The following is a 19,208-nucleotide window of genomic DNA, read 5'->3' as shown; positions in this document are numbered from 1 at the left end:
CCTTTTCCCTTTTTTTTCTACTGTGAAGACAGTTCAGAGAAACTTTAGTAAAAGCATTTACCTGACAGAACTGGAAGGGGAAGCACAGGAAGCACATCACCTATTCAGTTTCCTTTGCAGGTAGCAGTAATATTGAGAACCTGGTAATTTCAAATGTTTGCTACTTGCCTATTTATTCATTAGCAATAGCTAGCAAAATTATCCACAGACACTGAGAGAGGTTATCACACATGAATGCACCTTTCACCCCCTGAGGCAGGATGTAACTACCAAGGATGACTCAGAGGAGCAGAGAAGGAGGCTGCTAAAGGCCATCCCTCCTCCTGGTACCTGCAGCATCCTGCAAGAGAACAAATGACATACTTCAATTCCACCACATAACCACTAAACATACTTATATGTTTATAAAGAACTAGCCTAGAAAGGCCTACGGTGTATCCCGATGTACAGCCAAGCATTCAAAAAACACACAAGCAAGCAGGGGCAACAGAAAAATCCAAGTTAATTTCTTTTTACCTCACTGGTGCAGCTACCACTTTACTCTGTACAACTTTAGTAATTATTTGCAGCTAGCTGCCCTACATGCACAAATTACTTTGTGTTGCTAGTAACTGTTTCTATCTAGTGCGTCTTTACAGGACCTTATGCTCACCCTCAAATATTTTGTTAAATAGACATATAACTTTAATACTTTAGAAAATGTAAAGATCAGAAGTCACCTTTTGAAGATTTGTTTAACATTTGAAGTATTTTTCTTCTTTTACAGGCCTCCTGGATGTCTGCTAATGGGGCTCTAAAGCCAGTGCTATAGCATCCAAAATGCTATTTTAAGCCATTGCTATGCTGACCATTACATTTTTCAAGCACGAGAACAGCTTCCTGAAAAATAATGATTGTGAATAAGTGGTTTTGTTTTTAATGAAACCATAAATATCTTGCTTCTGCTTACATTGCACCTTGATTTCTGACTTAGGCTTTGAAAGAGTATGGCAGTTGTTACATCTTTCCCTACTTTAAACATGTAACAACCTCTAAACTTTTGCTACTCCACAAAGTCAATAACAGACCACTGAATCCCTGCTACCTTTCAGCATCCATGGGATCAATTGCAATCATTCACATTTCTATAAACAGTCAAGGATATGCATAGCCTTCATCTGTACCTCTGTTTTTGCATTTGACTCAATTAGTTTCCTCTCCTGCCCTCATACTTCAATATAATTTTCAATAAATTTTAAATAAAAATATATTTTAGTTTATTTCTAGTTTGGAACAGAAAAGTATGGAGCAGTAACCACCTTCAACAGTTGCCACCACCAAGTACTCCAGATGTCACTGAAAAAGGTGACAGTAGCAGCTACAGCAGATCTATCTCAAAGATGTACTTGTTTTCCATGAATTAGCTAGCAGCAGCCCTAAAAGCTAAAGCTGAAAGTCACCTAATCTCCCATGTACTATTATCATTCTGTATAGTTTACTACATAAAACATGCATACATGTAACACATTTTTTCCTTTAGGTGCTCCTAAAAAAAACTCATGACAATGAGCACCATAGACAAAACCTTCCTTTAGATTAGTCATGTCCTCTTGTTCCCAAATCATTTATGGGCATACAAAGTCCTGATCTTGTTCTCATTTATAATTTAAAGCACAAAAAAGGGGCTACATTATCATAGCTTTAGGCATCATTGTCTCAATCACAGGTCTGATGCAAGTTTACCAGCTTTAGAGCTAGTTTAGATATTACTTTGTCATTTCATTTTGAATTCCTTCTAATCCCCCTAGATCATTTTTTAGTATGTTTTTGAAAATACACCACCACAACTGAATTCTGAGATGTTGCAGGACAGCCTCCAACAACACAGCAGGCCTTAATTTATTAATTTATTAAATTATTAATAAATTAAATTAATTTAAATTAAATTATTAATTTATTGCAAAGGCTCAAGTTGAATTTACAAAATGGACATTCTGGGCTTTATACCTATCCATACCAAAATTATCATTTGGCAAATTCAGCAATAGATTTGGAACTCTTAAACATATTAACTCACCATTTAATAACCCTTTAGGAAAACAAAGGAGGGAAAATACCAAAGGAGTTCTTCCCACAGCCTGACAGGAATTAGCAGCATACAAATTTATCATTTGGTTAATCACTGGTACCATCCTTCTTCTTACCCCCTTTCATTGCTTCTGCTGTAAAGACCCACCAACAGAGTGCTTCATTTTCCTGAGCCAAAGTACTTACCGTTCATCAAAAGCTGTCAAGCAAAAAAGAGCAGACACTGAACCAAACTGGATACATGGAAAAAGCACAGGACACAGTGCTGAAATGGAGCTTTGTGACACCACTCCAGGCTTCGAAACTGGATGTTCAGCAGGATGTATTAGTTCAGCAGCATAACCTAGATCTGCAAGTTTTATCTTTTGCCAACATTATCGGGAAAGGAGTAGAACAAAGTTTTGAAATCTGTACTTTATGCAAGAGAGCAACACAGTGAAGCTACAACACAAACAGTTCACATGAGGAAAAGTAAATACACTAGGAAATCTTAAAATGCAAGTTGCATGCACATAAAACATTATAACCCATTAAATCAACAACTAACATCAATCAATTTCTTGCATGAATTACAACAGTCACTTCCCTCAACATACAGTCATACTAGCTAGACTCTACAAAACCCACTCTAGCCGGCTAAAAGCTTCTCCGCTACTCGCTTGTTCCTACAGCAGTGTGCCTCTGGCCATAAGTCATCGAGAAGGAGTAGAAACTCCTTCCATCCATTCCAAATAAATTATACTGAAGGCAAGTGAAGCACACATGTTTCTAGATACCTTTCTTGTAGAGAGCTAAAGCTTCAAAAATCTCTATTGCAAGCTGTTCAAAAATGCATCAGGATTTTCATGCTTTCCACAGGGCTCTATGCAGCTTCCTCCTTCAGCAGCTGTTTCTTCCATCATTGGTATCAGCTACTCAACTACATGAATTAACATATGTCCTCCAAGAAGACAAAGCCACCAAGTAAACAGCAGCCATCCTGGCATTTTAGGAGTTCATTCCCACACTTCAAACAACTTTTATTTAGTCATAATTTTCAGACAAGCCAGAACTGAACAATCTTGATACTCATGTCTGTGCAATCTTAATTCAAACTACTAACATCAATACACTTAAAAGAGAGAAAAAACAATGACTTCAGCAGGAGACCCAGACAATCTCTTTTCAGATACTGCATTTCAAACCATTTCTTACCAGCCTACAAACAACTTTTGCTTACCACTTATGCACAATCTCACAGAAACTGGTAACATTCACTGACAGACATTTATCACTAAATATTATTCAGACATGGCTGGATGATCTTTCATAAAGAAAATAAGCCTACTTTTCCCACCAATTACATTTGCTACATTTCTTTTGCTGTCACTTTCAGCAGATTAGTCTACCTTCAACTAGCTACTTAAACTCTTATTTCTAAAGCAAAATGTAGATCCTTCCACCAACCTCCTGATTTCTGAAAGGGCTTTCCCTGCTTCCCCCCCCCCTCGAATATTGCCTTTTCATTAAAATTAGATAACATAAATCAGTGGCTGAAAATATACAACTACTTAGCAATAAACAAAACGTCCAGTGTTTATCTGTCATCATCTAAGTATTTTGCATAGGGGGAAATTCATTTAACTTCATTATAAATGTATACCTTCAGACAGAGACTATATTTAGTATACAAAATGCTACAGAAGATATACATTTTGTATTATATGATTTCACATATTTTAGCTGCATTTTTAAGAATATTGTCCAAGAAATTTGAAGTTTTTAGTACAGAAGGCATCGTTTAAGAAGTACTAGGATGATATACACAGAAACTCTACATACACATATTACAATTTATCACAGAAAACAAATTTAAATATTTCTGCACACAGCCAGACCTCACAGTGCCAAGCTGCCTATGCCAAATTGTGCAAAGCTACATGGCAATATTATTCAACGAATGCAATCTGCATGGTATTTGGGATTTTGCATAACTGCACGGATCTTCTAGCTAATATAATATCTTTTTTTTAAATTATGAAGTTTGCACATCCCAATGTTTCAGTGATTTTTTTTGTTGTTGTTGAAACATAAAAATTAATGAAATATTTCAGATATTTATAAAATGGACAAGTTCCTGAGACACTTAAGACTGGTTTAGTCTATCACGTTTGGAGATTGAAGTAGGAAGGAACTACTTTTTAAAATAAAACTTAAAAAAACACGAAGATTCCTTAATCATTCTTCCAATTAAGAAGTAGCAAGAGGGAGAGGTGTGTGGCTGGCTTAAACACTTTAGATCAGTAAATATCAAGACAGCCTTCTAGTTGAAAATACGTATGAACACAACACAATTTCAATGTCCTTCAAAGAATTCTTTGGAGGACTGTCTTCCATGCTTTCAGAGAAAATACTTTCATCCAATACCAAAGGCACTAAAAAAGTATGTTCAAAATATTCCAGGTATTTGGACAGTAAAAATACACATTAAAGATTCCCAAAGACTGGATTATGATGGTCAGGCAAATACAAGTAGCAAAGGTAACTACTGCTACCCACAACTGTCTGCTAGAACATGCTAATATTTATTTTTCCACTTCTAGAGATCACAGTACTCTCTAGAAGTTGAAAATATCTTCATGCAAATCATAAATTACCCACCACTTACATGCTAAATTCCAATGAAATAAAGCAGCTGCTCACTTATTTCACTACACTTCAGCATACAGCAAGCAGCACTAAGAATCCACACATCCCAAGAATAGAATCTGAAACCTTACAAAATACACTAACCCATGGTTTCATGACAAAAGGGTGACTCAATTTTTAAAACATCAGTATTCTGAAGATTATGTATACCATTATTAACACAGTATATCTCTACAGGAATGCTGACACTACTATCCTGCTTTGCTGCTCTGTTTTAGCATTAAAAACATTTAAGACTTTGCCCGCTTTAAAAAATCACCTTCTAACATCAACTAAAAAATTATACGGACATCAGACAGCAAGTCCTTTAGGATCACCTTTTCTGTTCTTTGTTACAAAGCAGCCAGCAAAGCATAGCCCCAACTCACAGACAGGCCTTTTAGCTACTGTCCCATAAATAAGAAGAGGCAGTATTGCCAACAACTGCGTATACTTGGCTCTAACACATGCATACCTGATAACTATTTCAAAAATTAAAATCCCTTTCTCTACCAGAAAAAGAAAGAAGAAACCAAAACCACCATCATAAACATTTCAGACGTTTCCTCCCCCCTGTCTCTCCAATCAAATGCATGCTTGGGAACTCCTCTCCTTCACAAGCAATTATGGAACTGGAAAGAACCTCACAAACTTGGAAAGAAAGAAGAGAACATGGAGGTACACACACGTCCTGCACCATTCCCTGAACATTTATGACTAACTTGCCATTTCACCTAATTTGGGATATTAGGCCTCCTAAAGAAACACTTGGCAGTGCAATACGCTGATCCATTCTTAGCATAATAACCTCATTCAATAGATTAAAGAGGTACACTTATACTTTGAATTCATTTCAGTGCTACAGTAAATTATTTAACAAGTACTTAAAAGATGTAGTCATTAACTCATGGCTCCTTTTATTTTATTTTCGCTTGGTCTTATTTTGTAAGAATGCAAGAAATGAAACCATACGAGCAACAATTGCTCCTTCTCTTACCAGCAGGTTGGTTCGGGTTTTGTTGGTTTTTAATTTTTCAAGTTAAGCTTCCTATGTTCTCATATACTGGTGCACACATACACATCATTCAGAGTCTTAGGCCAAGAATTTCCAACGGAAAATTAGTCTAGATGTTTAGTAGATGTTTCAAGTTAAGGCCAGGCCATGATTTTCACTAAACAGCTTATAACAAACAAACAAATCATAAGGCTGAATATACCAGAAAACTCTTCCTTGCCAGATGTCAGAGATGCTCAGAGTCATTTGATGTCATTTGCTGCACTGCTAATGACATCAAGGGACAATGACAATCAATACCTTGCACAAGTTTACACACACGACAATCATGAAACATCTCAAGTTGTTCTGCTTCCTCTTGCATGCATTTCTATAGAGTAGGCATTACTGCATGAACCCCCATGAAATCCTGGAGGAAACAAAAGGATTCAATTTCTGTCACGCTCAAACGGGAAGTAAGAATTTATAGTCCACACGCAGACCTCCTCAGAGAAACACAGAGCCTCTTCACATAATAAAAACCCACGTTATGATACATACACATACATCCAGTAAAATTACCAGGCTGAAAACTAATCTTCCAGGAAATCTGCAGAAGTTATTTTTTTGACTATGCTTATCCCAACACAGTGGCTATGTATGCCAAACAAGTCACTCAAGTCAGATTCTGCCTGAGAAGTTTTTGCTTGCTCTTCTTAGTATTTCACAATTGCAGTCACAACAGAAGTCAAAGTAATCATACATGAATTAGGGTTTATTTTTAATCACAGTCTTCCTTAGTAGCTATAACAGCACTAAACACCTAAACGCACAAATTTAGTATGGTTACATTTTAAATTCTTTGATTTCTCCAGTTTCTGAGGTTACGCCTGCCAGTCACCATCTCTCATCTACACCCAACTGTAACCAAGCTGGGTCAAGTGAAGGTCAGAGGAAGCTTAAAAGGCATTTTGAAGTTCTCTCTTATCTTGACAGGGATTCCACCTCTTTAAACTGCAGAATGAGTTCAAAGTCACTGGAAAAATATTGTTATTTCTATACCATACATTTTTTTATAATGATTAAAGGGAAAACACCATTTCTAATCCAATCACCTCAGAAAAGATACCAAGTTCAGAAACTTAATATTTATACAATTAAAAGGACCGCTGACCAGATACACCAGCACTGAAGAAGATTAACACTTGGCTACCAATAACTAGGACTGTTGCTGACCTGTGATACAATGGATTACAAAGAAGAGATGAAAAACGTCTACGAAAAAAAGTGCAGCTTGCATTTGATTTGTGCCTTTTGATCCGAGAGGAACAAGCAATATCACTGCATGCTGAAATCACCTTATCTGCATAACTCGTCTTTAAGAACTACACTGCAGTACAGTAGTTAAAAAAGCTAGTATTAAATGCATTAAGCCACTAAGACTATGGCTGAATGTGTATCCACATTTTCAGCAGCTTTCAGTCCTGTCTCCATTTAGCACAGTACTTTGATAGTGTTGCTTAAGAAACTGCTGGAGAAGCTCAAATCTTCATCACACATGAAGAAATCAGAGCCCTGAGAAGTTCCTGCTGGATCTCCATGCTAATTAAAACAACCGAAAAAAACACCACACATACATAGCAACAGAAGGCTGGACAACCACTAAAGTCACAAACAAGCTCAATTTGCCTGGCTAAGTGGTTTAGCACACTTAAGCAGCAGCTTATAAAACACTCTACAAACAACTTCAGTTGCTATCAAATCTATACTTTACTAGAAATACCATCTATACTTTTTATTAACAGATGGTGGGCCCATCCGTATCATTCTGATAAGCCTAAACGTACAGAAGATCTTCTGGTGCCTGTTTCAGCCATTCATAAAACCACGCTCCTCCACTATACTCAAAAGAATAGGCTATTCAAAAGTGTATAAACAGATAATCAAGATACCCCTCAAGTTTTAATAAAATAAATAAAAAGCAGTTTTCTGAAAGTTTCCTTGCGAAAAAACATCAGTAGTACCTGCATTTGTTCCTCTACAAGGATGAGAATCAGCTTCAGAAAAAATATTAAACTTCTATTCCCTAATGATAAAAAGCCCTCAAACTGCTTTACTTCCTAGTCCGTTATTTTAACATACTCCCAAATTTCTGCCCCTATTTCAGCCTGCACACTACCTATAGCCCCCAGCGAGAAAGGCTAATAATAAGGGGTAGGCAGCAGTTCCCTGCTGAACAACGAAAACTTGCTTTGACTCTCCTGGACCACCACTGGCCCTGCATGACAAGAAATAGAAACTGGGAGAACTTCAAGCTTCAGTGCCCACAGTATCTAAATATACAACCTGATTGTCAAAGAGACTCAATCTAGGAATCTTCACAAATACTACACACCTCACAAAAGTTGTATAATAACCATTTAGACACAAAGAAAAAAAGCATTTAAAAAAACATATGACAACGTACATTGGTGTAGGGGCCCAAAACCAGACGCGAATTTTTCACTCTTAGCACAGTGTTGAAAGCTTGACTTAATATACACATATGGAACACCACACAGACTGAAGCATATTCCTGTGCTTACATAGCCCATTTGAAGCTTTTTTTAATAATTCCTATCACATTAGTTTAAACGTAAAGTACCAATATTTAAGCTGAACTTACACTCCCTCTGATTTTAAGTATTATGATTAGAAGACTACTGAAATTCTGGAAAATTACTAACAAAAAAAATTTAAGCTATCAACACCAGTAAAACAACTTAAATGATGTCAAGACCAGTAAGTATATGTTAAGACTGTGGAGTAGAAAAAAGTTCAGGAAAAATTTCTGAAGTACAAAAACTGATACCAAAATAATTTAAAGAAAGTGTAATAACAAAGGAATTGCTTGCTCAAAGAAAAAATGAGTAAGTTTACTGTAACTTTTCTACTCTACCAAAACAAGCGCTCAAAATTTCATTTTGCAAATGTAAAACATTTCATAAAATTGAACAAGTTTAGTTGAAGTGTAATGCTGTATTCGAACTACGATGAGTATTATTAATTTCTGCATGACACCAAAGTCAGAAGCTCACATTTTGTAGGTACCGGCAAGTCAAACAAACAATGCTAAAATACCTCAACTATCACAGGCAATGCTCTCTAGCATTTGCATGTACAGGACCATAACAATCCCTGCCAGCCAAACACACACAACCTCCCAGTCTCTCTCTCAGGGAAGTCTATCCAGCTCCAGCAGAAGATGGAGACTTTTGCATATAACTGCAACTACAAACCAAATCCTGCTTCCAACACTGATAATGCATAATAGGTATTTGGAAGCTGGCACAAAATGAGCTGGTAAGGGTTTCTACAACACAACTGACTGTAGTTCAATTACTGTCTTTGTTAGCATATTCCAAAGACAGACGGAGAGTTGCAAGACATTAAAGACAGAAGGATGACCAGGTGCTCCAGTCTGATACCATAATTACGCTGCACTTCCATCACACAATTTGTAACTCAGTGAATGCTTTAGAAGAGGCTAAAAGAAATAAAGTGGTATCTCCAGTCACGCAAGAGTTCTTTCCATCTTAGCTTTAGGCCACAGATTCTTGAACAATCACATTGAGAATATAAACTAGTTCCTTATTTACAATGATCATTAGCATGAAATAATTTACTGAATAATTTTACCCTCAGTCCCTCTTACTAAACTTTTAAAGCATGCTTCTGATTAACAGCATTACCTCTGGTGGCCTAAGTGCAGTTAAGTGAAAAGTATAGGCCCACTTTTAAGAACAGTTTTTCAGTCATTAGTTAAAGTATAATACATAGAACACACAGCGCATTTCAGTTGCATAAATTAATCAAGAATAGAAAAGAACCAGTGCATTAAATCAAAGAGAACGCACACTCTTATTTTCATTCTTGTTTACATTTCACCTACAACCAAACTCAAAACCTCATCACAAAGTATGACCTTTTTGGGAATAATAAGAATACACTTGCCATTATTACACTGATATTCAGGTGTGCACAGTTTCTTCTTCCAAAAGACTATACTAGCAATACTACCATTTACAACCTTATCTACTTCCTAAGCTGTTAAAGACAGGTCTGAAGATGCCTATTTATTACCTTCTGTAAAGCGAACTGCATTATTATAGGGGCGTATTTGTATCACAGGCGTGCAATCCATGTGTCTCTATTTTTGAACAAGGTACATTAACATTTGGGAGGGTTTGTTTTGGTTTCTTTTTATTTTCCCCTCCTGCCCTCCTAACTTACCACTGTTACAGTCATTGCTTTATTGTCGCACTATCTAGACAATATATACTCAAGTAACTTTGTGAAGGCTGAAACACTTCACTACCAATACACAGACTTACAAATGGAAAATTCTCATTTCCAGATTAGCTTGTGTGTAAAGAATGCAAATCCGAAGACAGTAGCAAAGACTTTTTAAATATTAAATATTTTAAAGCCTTCTGTTTGTTTTGATTTTACGTACATAAATACAGATCATTGTGTCTTCTTACCTACTGACAATTTCCAAAGAGCAGCCAAAACCAGAGTGCTAAGGAACATACTCTGGAAATCCCATTATCGTTTGGAGAGGCACATTTCTCAGCATCTCAAACAATCTGCCTTATATTAAGCACTAAATTATTGCTTTTACAACCCCCTGAAATCTATTGATTCTTCCTGTCTTTAAAGACAATGCAACACTAAGCACTGTAGCAATCCTTAGTTCAAAGCACACCACGGCATGCATAAAATTCCTCTATAAAAGAAACCAGAAAAAGGTGGCAGGTATTTTATTTCATCAGATGAAATGAGAGGATGGACTTCTCAGCATGACACAATACTAACTACATCATTTGCACCAAAACACTCCCCCTTTAACTCACTCGTAACTTTTTTCCAAGTTCCATAAATGGCCAAAGTGAAGAGATAAAGAGCCATTTTTAAAAAGTCAATCTCCTAGAATTCAAGTTCTGCCATTTTTGAACTGGTGGCAAGACTCTGAAGCAATTTTAAAATCTGAAAAATGGAAAACGAGAACACTGACCCTAGGAAGCAACGTAAAAAATATGCCACCATAAATCCATGCTAGGCCACCATAAATCCTTTGTTGCAAACTACCTTCTAGAAATATCTTCTCCCTTTTTCATCAAACACACAGAACTAAAACTTACAGCAAATACAAAAGCCCATATAAAATCTAACCGCTTACAAAGCAAGCGGGCAAAATGGTTACCACATCAAAACGATGTTTAACTGAAACGTCCAGTTCTACTTTAATATGCTCATTCACTGTTGCTTACTGATATCTGCAACAAGTATTAAACTACATCTGTAAAAATTTCATTTGTACCCCATGAACCTTCCTACTGCAGGCATGACGAAAATTCATCCAACTTCCTGACCATGCTCTTGCTGTACAAGCCAGTACCAGCTTCTGCTAATAAGACTCTTAAAGGCAGCCCACAAGTCTTCTCATTCTCACATTCACCTTTAATCTTTCAGCCTCTCCATGGATTTAATAACAAAACATACGTCCTAGACAGAAAATATTTACTCTTTTTTTTTTCCCTCTATACAGTTGAAAAGGGATTTTTTTTAATATAAATTTCGCCTCAAAAAGAAAATTATGAGAGATGGTCAGATAATAAAGGATACTTCAAATGTTTGTGTCAGTTCCATATGTTTATCAATGCATTTTCCTCCTTTCTCTTTTGCTTCACTGCTGTATGAAATTCATAAACAGGTGAAAACAACTTGCATCAGACTGAAGAATGAAAGCAACTCTACCCCATCAAGGACAGGGAGGACAGTTATTAGTTCTCTTATCCTTCATTCACAGAAACCTGCTTTTGAGTAACAATGAACAACATTTCAGATTAAGTTACTTTTAAATTCACCTACAGCTGCCTTTATAAATGCTGTAAAATACACAGGGGTTTTTTTTTAAGAAGTTTTCGCTCTACAGGTAATATAAAAGTGTGCAGGAAATCTTATTGCAATCATCTATAACATAATAAAGCATTGCCTACAAAGACATAAAACTCATTTTGCAACACTAAGTACAAAAAGAATTCACTGCAATATAAATACATACTTTTTCATACTTAAGTTTTAAACACATAAAAATAAAAGACATTGTCTTCTACAGTTCTAGAGGTTAAATACTAAACTCAAAAGATCATGTTCAAAATTGACAGGGTTTAATAATTGAGTAAATTGGGGTAGCTGCTGCAAATCCAAGAAACTATAAGAGAATCATGCACTAAAATGATCCATACCACAATCTAAGCTATGAGAATAAAAGAAATTTAACATCAAAAACACTGGCTTGCATTGAAATTTTAGAAGACACAATCAATGTATCAACATACATAAACACATATGGCACACCTCATCAGAGGAGCTAGGGGTTGGGTTTTGGAGTTTTATTTGGTTTTGTTTGTTGGCTGGGTTTCTATTAATACAGAAACTATAACAGTATTATTTGTATCCTCTCTTTAATAAACAAAGTTTGCAAACTAATTTTCCATACAGCATTCTGCCAAGCAGCTCATTTTTAATATTTCACTTCAAGTCATAGCAAAGATTTAAAAAAAACATATCATTCATACTGGGGAAATAAAGGTTACAGTTTCCAAGTAGATACATTCCACACTGTCTATATTTAAAAGGCCATGCCCTGATAACGGGCACAGAAAAAGCTGCAAATGGTGTTCTAAAAACTGAACAGGGCTGAAGACGTAAAGATGCTGGCATGTGTTTAAATGTAATTATATACAGGTTTAATGAAAGCTGGGAGTTAATCTAAACAGGTATTACATGGGGCAGATGTTTTTTCAAAGGCACACCAAATGGAATTTTACAGCTTCTTCACTGGCCCAATTATGTCACCACTTACTGCTTTAGCCTACCTTTTCCCTTGCCAGGTTTAGAATCACTTGGGATGTATCGATGTAAACCTTGAGTGATATATATGTGTGCGCACAGGACACAGAGAAAAATGGGGATTATATACACACAAATTTACAGCATAGCTGCTTCTTAAAACATTTAAGTACTTTCACAATACACTACCCTTTATCTCCTGTAAAGGAGGGAATAATTTAACAAACAGGAAAAAAAAACTCTCCAGGGAACTCTAGTTGGAGACATCAGGTGGCCACAGAAGTGAGAAGCCAAGTAGATTAACAGCATATCTTGCACTACCTTCAGTGAGTGATGAGGCCTCAGTCCCTGACCAAAAGAAATTCCAGTCAAGATGACAATACAAATTATACTTTGCCCTGAGATTCTCTAGAAGTGGAAACAGACGCAATCTCACCAAGTTTTTAATGTTATAGATAGAAGTGCTGCTGTTATTTATCTAATGGTACACAAAAGTGGCCCAACCACTACTGCTGTGCAAAAAACTACAATTATTTTTGGTCTCCATTTAATAGAGTCATATCCTGCCCTGTGTAAAGAATCTAAATGATTTTCCACCTGTAGCTAAACAAAAGTATAGTCTACCTGGAGATGACAGATTGAACAAAGACGCAACGTGCATGGGAGAAGAAAGGATATGATCTTTGGCTAGGCAAATAACAGAGGAAGAAGGTATTTCTGGCTATTGTTACCCTGAGGGATTTAAACATTCTGGAAAAACTACCAATCGTGACAAACAGCTAACATATGCTCTTAAAATCAGGGCACAGTCACAAGGTAGATGTCATTTTCCAAAACACTGAGTATCAATGAGTCTATGATTCTCCTACTCCACTAGGATTCCCTGAAAGCTTAGGGGGCTTTTTGGTTGGTTAAATAAGAGGAAAAAAAAAAAAAAAAACCAGAAAACCCACATCACCAAACACAAACAAGACACATGAAGAGAGGGATTAGTGTTCTGATTTAGAAAGACTGAAGGAAGGAAAACCAAACAACGTTTCTGAGAAAACTGACTGCTAGCATAATGGTGACGCTGCGGGATTTAGCACTTCAATCTGTCTTCTACCACCTTCATGTACTTATTGACTAAAAAACATAATCAGAATGCAACAGTGTTGGAACTTGTCTTCTAGCACTCCTGGAAGACAAGCTGCTACTCATTATAGCTCTCTGGCATCTCAGAAAGACGTGATGAAAGCCACTAAGGCAGTCAACACCTCATGATCAACATAATCAGAGACTGCTGATAGAGTTAGTATTTTCAATATTAAGAAAAGAATCCAGCCTCTCCCAGCAACCCATTTTATTACTGTTTTGTTTTAATAAAGTTTGGCCAGTGATATTACTCCTGATTTATGGCACCAAGAAGACATATTAAAATAAGTACCTCGTCTCCCATTGCTATAGCATTTTTCTCACCTAGTAAGCATTAAATGCTTTATTTTGTCTCCTCACCCCAGCCTCCGTTTTTCTTTTCTAGTGTTCTTTTCTGTCCTCTCCCACAATCTCAACACAGGTTGCTCATCTTAAAGTTATTTCTCCTGTGAATGTAGCTTCTTCTCAGGCAATAAGTTCTTTGGACAACCACCACTGTCTTCCTGTCCATTTGTGAATGCACATCACAAGATGTTCTCAATACAGTGAGGAACTTCCATGCTTAAATATCAAACAATTGCACTTTAAAACTGATGTTTGGCTTTCTTCAGACTGCACACGAGGGCCTTTCACAACTGACAACAGCTCCTCTGCACACAATGTCTAAGAAATGAGAATACTCACATGTACATACTACTAAGACCAGCCAGTGGTCATTTATTCAAAAAGGTGGAGGTGGGAGAACTTGTGCAGTTTCTCACTCCTGACTGCACAGAACTGGTGCACCAGATTGGAAAGCTCACCATCCCTCCTCCGCAAGCTTGAGTGGCTCTCACAACGGCTTAGTGCTTTGAAGAAAAACCACCAAGACCAGAAGTGCCCCACGTTCAAATTGAAGAGCCACAATGGTGTTGCTGAACCTCTGTTTTCCCACCATACTCATTTGCCTAAAGCATCTCTGTCAAAGAGAAGGCTTCTACATACAGCACAGACTCGCAACTGGTTCATCCTGAGTGAAGTCAATATTCGAAAAAAGAGAAACCAAGGCAAGATGAAGTCTGGGCTTGTTAATCAAAAAAAAAAAAATCTACCTAAGGATAAATATTAATTATTTCAGTACAATAAATCACCTAAATTACAACCACCACTAGCATACCCACATTCCACAGTATTCTTTTGTCTTCCTCTATACAGTGAGAATATATACACAGTGCCACAGATTGTTAAACACAATTTACCCACACAGTAGTTTCAGAGCATAATCAATACAACTCACCCCCTCAAGAGAAAAACAAGTATTTTAATATAATACCCACGTGCGCTGGGACCTGAAAAACAGTATTTCTAATTAGACAAAACACATCACACCGCTTCATTTCACATAATGGCTGTAACGAGACCAGCAAGTTAGCGCAAATCAAACTATCAGAATGCGTATCTTTTATAAAAGTTCCACGCAGTCTTACCTCTCATCCTCACCATCTACCAGGGGCGTTGTCAGCGGCAGCACCTTCAGCGGAAAGAGGGAAGCTGAGGATGGTATGTTGCTGCTTCCGCCATCTGAAACGGCTGATGCTCCAACACCACTTTCGCCACTGGCAGCTTGAGGTAAACCCACTAAGGATGGTTCTGTAGGGCGTCTGCCATCTTCAATTTGGCTTACAATTGACTGAGCTAGTGATTGTGCGGGGAACTGGGTAGAGCTTAGCGGCATCTGCTGTGGCACACTCTGTGCCACTGGCATACCTATACTCGTTGATATCAAGGGAGGCTGACTGACACTTTGAGCCAAATTCCCGTTCTGCACAGCCGAAGCTTGCGCTATATTCTGTGGCTGTCCCAAACCTATAGAAGCAGAAGGTATGCCAGGAGGCACAGCTGAACCAGCTTGACTTGGTGCAGGAACAGTACTAGCAGCGGGTACAGGGCTAACCGCAGGCAGCTGCTGGCCAGTCATCCCTTGGACTACAGATTCCACTCCTTGTGCCTGCGGCTGAACAGGTAACAAGGTGTTTTGCTGAGCAATGACCATTTGCTGAGGAAGGCCTGAAGCACTAGCCTGTAATCCCTGCTGCATTATTCCTGTCTGCACAGGCTGCACTACTTGTGAAGATGGAGGAGCAGCCGTTGATGGCATGACTGGAGGTGGAATTTGGTTTGCAGCAGATGGTGGTTGCACCACAGTGGCTACACTTCCTTGCTGCCCAACATTCAGCATTTGACCACTGGTACCTACACCCGGTATTGCTGCTGGAGCATGTGCAACAGGCGGAGCTGGGGCAGCAGCTGGATGTGCTTGCACTGAAGGCTGCATGCTCTGTGCCTGGGCAACGGGAACTGGTTGCCCTGCTCCTACTCCTGCAGAACTGGGCTGCATAGCAGGGGCTGGAGTCTGAAGGATCTGCTGATGTTGCATGTAGTCTGGCATAGCCCCCGTCACAGAGTTTTGGTTCACCGGCTTAACGTGACCTGCGGCCATCTGCGTAGGAACTGTCTGTTGCTGCTGCTGCTGTTGACCATACTGCAACTGCTGCTGCTGCACCACTGGCAAAGTCTGCACAGGCTGCGCCGGCTGAGAATACGGTAGTTGCTGTTGAGCCATACTTTGAATGGCAGGTTGCTGGTGGCCCAGAGATGGGGATACACCTAGGATATTAACCGGGGCTGGCTGAACCCCAGTAACAGTGGTTAGACTGGCCTGTGCAGGTGGTTGGACCCCTGGCTTCTGCTGCGGATAGTTTACTTCTTGAGAATGCAGCTGGACTTGTGCAAGCTGTGATTGAGAAACACTCTGTGGTATACTAGATGCTGGCATCGCCGGAGGAGCAGCGCCGCTAAAATCCATCTGCTGTGGACCCACACCTTGAAATGCTTGCTGCTGTACCACGGTAGGTGCTCCTATTTCTCCACTTCCCACACTTTCTGTATAGTGACTCAGTGTGCTTACATTGCTGCTAACAGAACTCCCACTGGTGCTCTCCCTTTCAGAACTCACTTCAAGCGGGTTTTGTTTTACTGTCTCTACTGCTTTGTTTACTGCTACTCCTTCTGAAACTGCAACAGTGTTTTCTTTATCGTAGAATTCAGTGCATGTCCATCTACCTTTTTTAAAAGGTTCAGAACTAGAATCTAATTTTACAACCCTAAACCTTGACGTGCCAGATGCAGGCTGCTGCTGGCTTGATCCCACTGCCATTCCTGCAGCTGGATTAGTAACATTGTTAATGACACTAGCGGAAGCACTCGTACCATTGCCAACACCACTCAAGATATTCACATTAACATTGCTGCTAGTTCCAGACAAAGCATTTACATTACCACTTGTGATGTTGCTTAAATTTATAGTACCAAGCACAGCGCTTGCCACACTAGAACTACCACCACCCATATTATTTAAGGTACTAGTTCCAGTAGCAGGACTTACACCTAAATTGCCAGGAGTACTTGTAGTGCGGATATTAGACCCGACAGGTGCTGGGGAACCAGTGGATGATGCAGCAGAAACTGGTGCAGTTGATATAACATTGTCAGAGCTTCCAGTTGTTGATAGTCTTCTAAACGATGGACTGGGTGGTGGTCCTCCAGAAACCGGGGCACTGCCCACCCCAGGATGCGATGGATGATGATGTCCATGATGGTGGTGGTGAAGATGGTGGTGGTGATGAACATGATGGGGGTGAACACTTCCATTGATCACAACACTCTGCTGTGGGTGATGAGGCAGAGGAACATGCTGCTGAGGAAGATGAGGCTGGTTTGGAGAAACAGCCCCAGGAGTCTCTGCCTCCTGGAAGTTATTCAAAGTCTCTTCAGAGGAGCTCCTTTCCGGTTCTCCCAAATCAGTGGCCCTAGATAAAGAAACATCCAAGATTTCTGAAGACGACAGGTCTTCAGTGTGGGACTCGTCCAGGTCATCGTAGCTTTCTGTATCCTCGGCTATGCTGTTATTAGAGCTCATACTAGCTGATATTTGAGCAGGGGTCACACTGGTAATTTGGAAGCCACTTTTCTTTTTCATCTGAGCTCCAGTCTGCGTAAGAGGCTGTGGCTGGAGCTGAGACTGCGAGAGGATGTTCAAGCTTTGTGGAGGAGGGGGTGTTGCCTGTGGACCCGCCGATGAAGATGTTGCAGGAGATGGAGGCGGCGGCTGGACCAGCAAAGGCGGCTGATAATCCTCAGCGGAGAGGGCAGCGCTCCCAACGCCGGTACCTGGTGCAGTGGGAGCAGTAACGCAGCTGCTGCCGCTGCTACTGCTGCTGCCCCTTCTAGGAAACATTGCCGGGTGCGCCATCTTCCTAGCACTAACGTCTGCGGCTGAGTCAGGCTGGTGCATTGTATCGGGTGTATTTAAAGAGTGCAGTCCCCCGGTATGGAGAGAGACAGACACACACACACACAGTTAGCTTTGCGCTCGCGGCAGGGCAGACACCACGCACAACCTCCCCCCCCCTCTCCTCCCGCAGAGCCGGGGCTAAGCCGCCTCGGCACCGCCACTACCCACCCCCAACCCACCGAGACAGGGAGGGGGCGCGGACCCGTCCTCCGCCGCCCCTGAATGTGACACTTTCAACGCTCCGCCATTCACTTTCTCTCCCCTTCCCCACACCCCCTTTTCATCCCCACCCTCCTCCTCCCTCCCACCCCCCCGCGCCTCTCCCGGGGTTGGGGGGGAAGGGCAGCAGCGATGCCCGCGTCCCCGGGGTGGAGCGAGAGCCCCGATCTCCCCGCCGCTCCCTCGGGGCAGCCCCTCGCCATCCCCGAAGAAGCAGGAGAGCGCAGATACGTACAGGACCGGCGCACGGCAGGGCGGGCTGAGCCGAGCAGGCACATCCCCGTCAGTGGCAGCCATGGAGCTGAATCATTTTGGGTGTTAAGGAGACGGAAAAAGGAGGGAAGAACAGCAGCAGCCCGGCAGGAGAGTCCATGAAAAGAGGGAAGGAAGGGGGGAGCCAGCCAGGCAGCCTCTCTCTCTCTCTCCTCCCTCTGTGTCTGGCTGTCTCTGGAGGAGGCTCCACACGCTCTTCCTTCCCCCTCCGCCTCCTCCTTCCCCTTTATACAGGCGGCACCCGCGCTTCCTCCGCAGCGCCCGGCGCTCCTCCCCGCCGCCACGGCCTTTCTTCCCCCTGGGCCCTGCCCCGCCGCCGCGGGGCCCTCGCTCGCTCGCTCTCTTCCCCCCGCCCGGCCCGTCTCCTCACGGAGCGCTGGAGGAGGGCGCTGCGCCGGGATGCGGGGAGGAGGACGAGAAAAAGGAGGAGGGGAAAGGGGGGGGGGGGGGGGGGGGGGGGGGAAGCTCGCCAAAGGGGAGGGCAGGCGAGAGACGGCGTTAAGATGGCGGCGGCCGCGCACGCGCGCCCCACTGGCAGCCGGGACGCCCCGTCTGGCCGGGGCAGGCGGAAGCGCGCTCGGCTCGCCTGACGGAAATTGCCGAGCGGCGCCGAACCCGCGTCGA

At 40.9% G+C, this 19,208-nt stretch overlaps 1 protein-coding gene and 1 long non-coding RNA gene across 6 annotated transcripts in view; both read right to left on the bottom strand.

Moving 5' to 3' along the window:
• TSC22D1 (TSC22 domain family member 1) overlaps positions 1 to 18,943 on the bottom strand; it is a 97,012-nt gene extending 78,069 nt beyond the window's left edge. For 3 of the 5 annotated variants that reach the window (XR_008448571.1, XR_008448570.1, XR_008448574.1), the window contains exon 1: positions 15,226 to 18,083. Coding sequence is in view for 2 of the 5 variants with exons in the window: in XM_054059012.1 (XP_053914987.1) it covers positions 15,226 to 18,050 (2,825 nt within the window). In the remaining 3 variants the exon portion in view is untranslated. Of the gene's footprint in view, positions 1 to 15,225; positions 18,092 to 18,546 lie in introns of those variants that run through there. The other 2 variants (XM_054059012.1, XM_054059008.1) reach the window with 2 other exon arrangements.
• On the bottom strand, positions 236 to 2,464 carry LOC128851275 (uncharacterized). The gene is made up of 3 exons (XR_008448584.1): positions 2,254 to 2,464; positions 720 to 879; positions 236 to 340 (listed from the first exon to the last, which is right to left on the bottom strand). It is a non-coding gene; the product is annotated as an uncharacterized LOC128851275 (long non-coding RNA).
• Positions 18,944 to 19,208: the final 265 nt, after the last annotated feature.

The sequence above is a fragment of the Cuculus canorus genome, chromosome 1 (genome assembly GCF_017976375.1).
Source record: "Cuculus canorus isolate bCucCan1 chromosome 1, bCucCan1.pri, whole genome shotgun sequence".
Lineage (NCBI taxonomy): Eukaryota > Metazoa > Chordata > Aves > Cuculiformes > Cuculidae > Cuculus > Cuculus canorus.
Note: the sequence above shows the minus strand (reverse complement) of the source record. Positions and strands in the feature narration are given on the sequence as shown.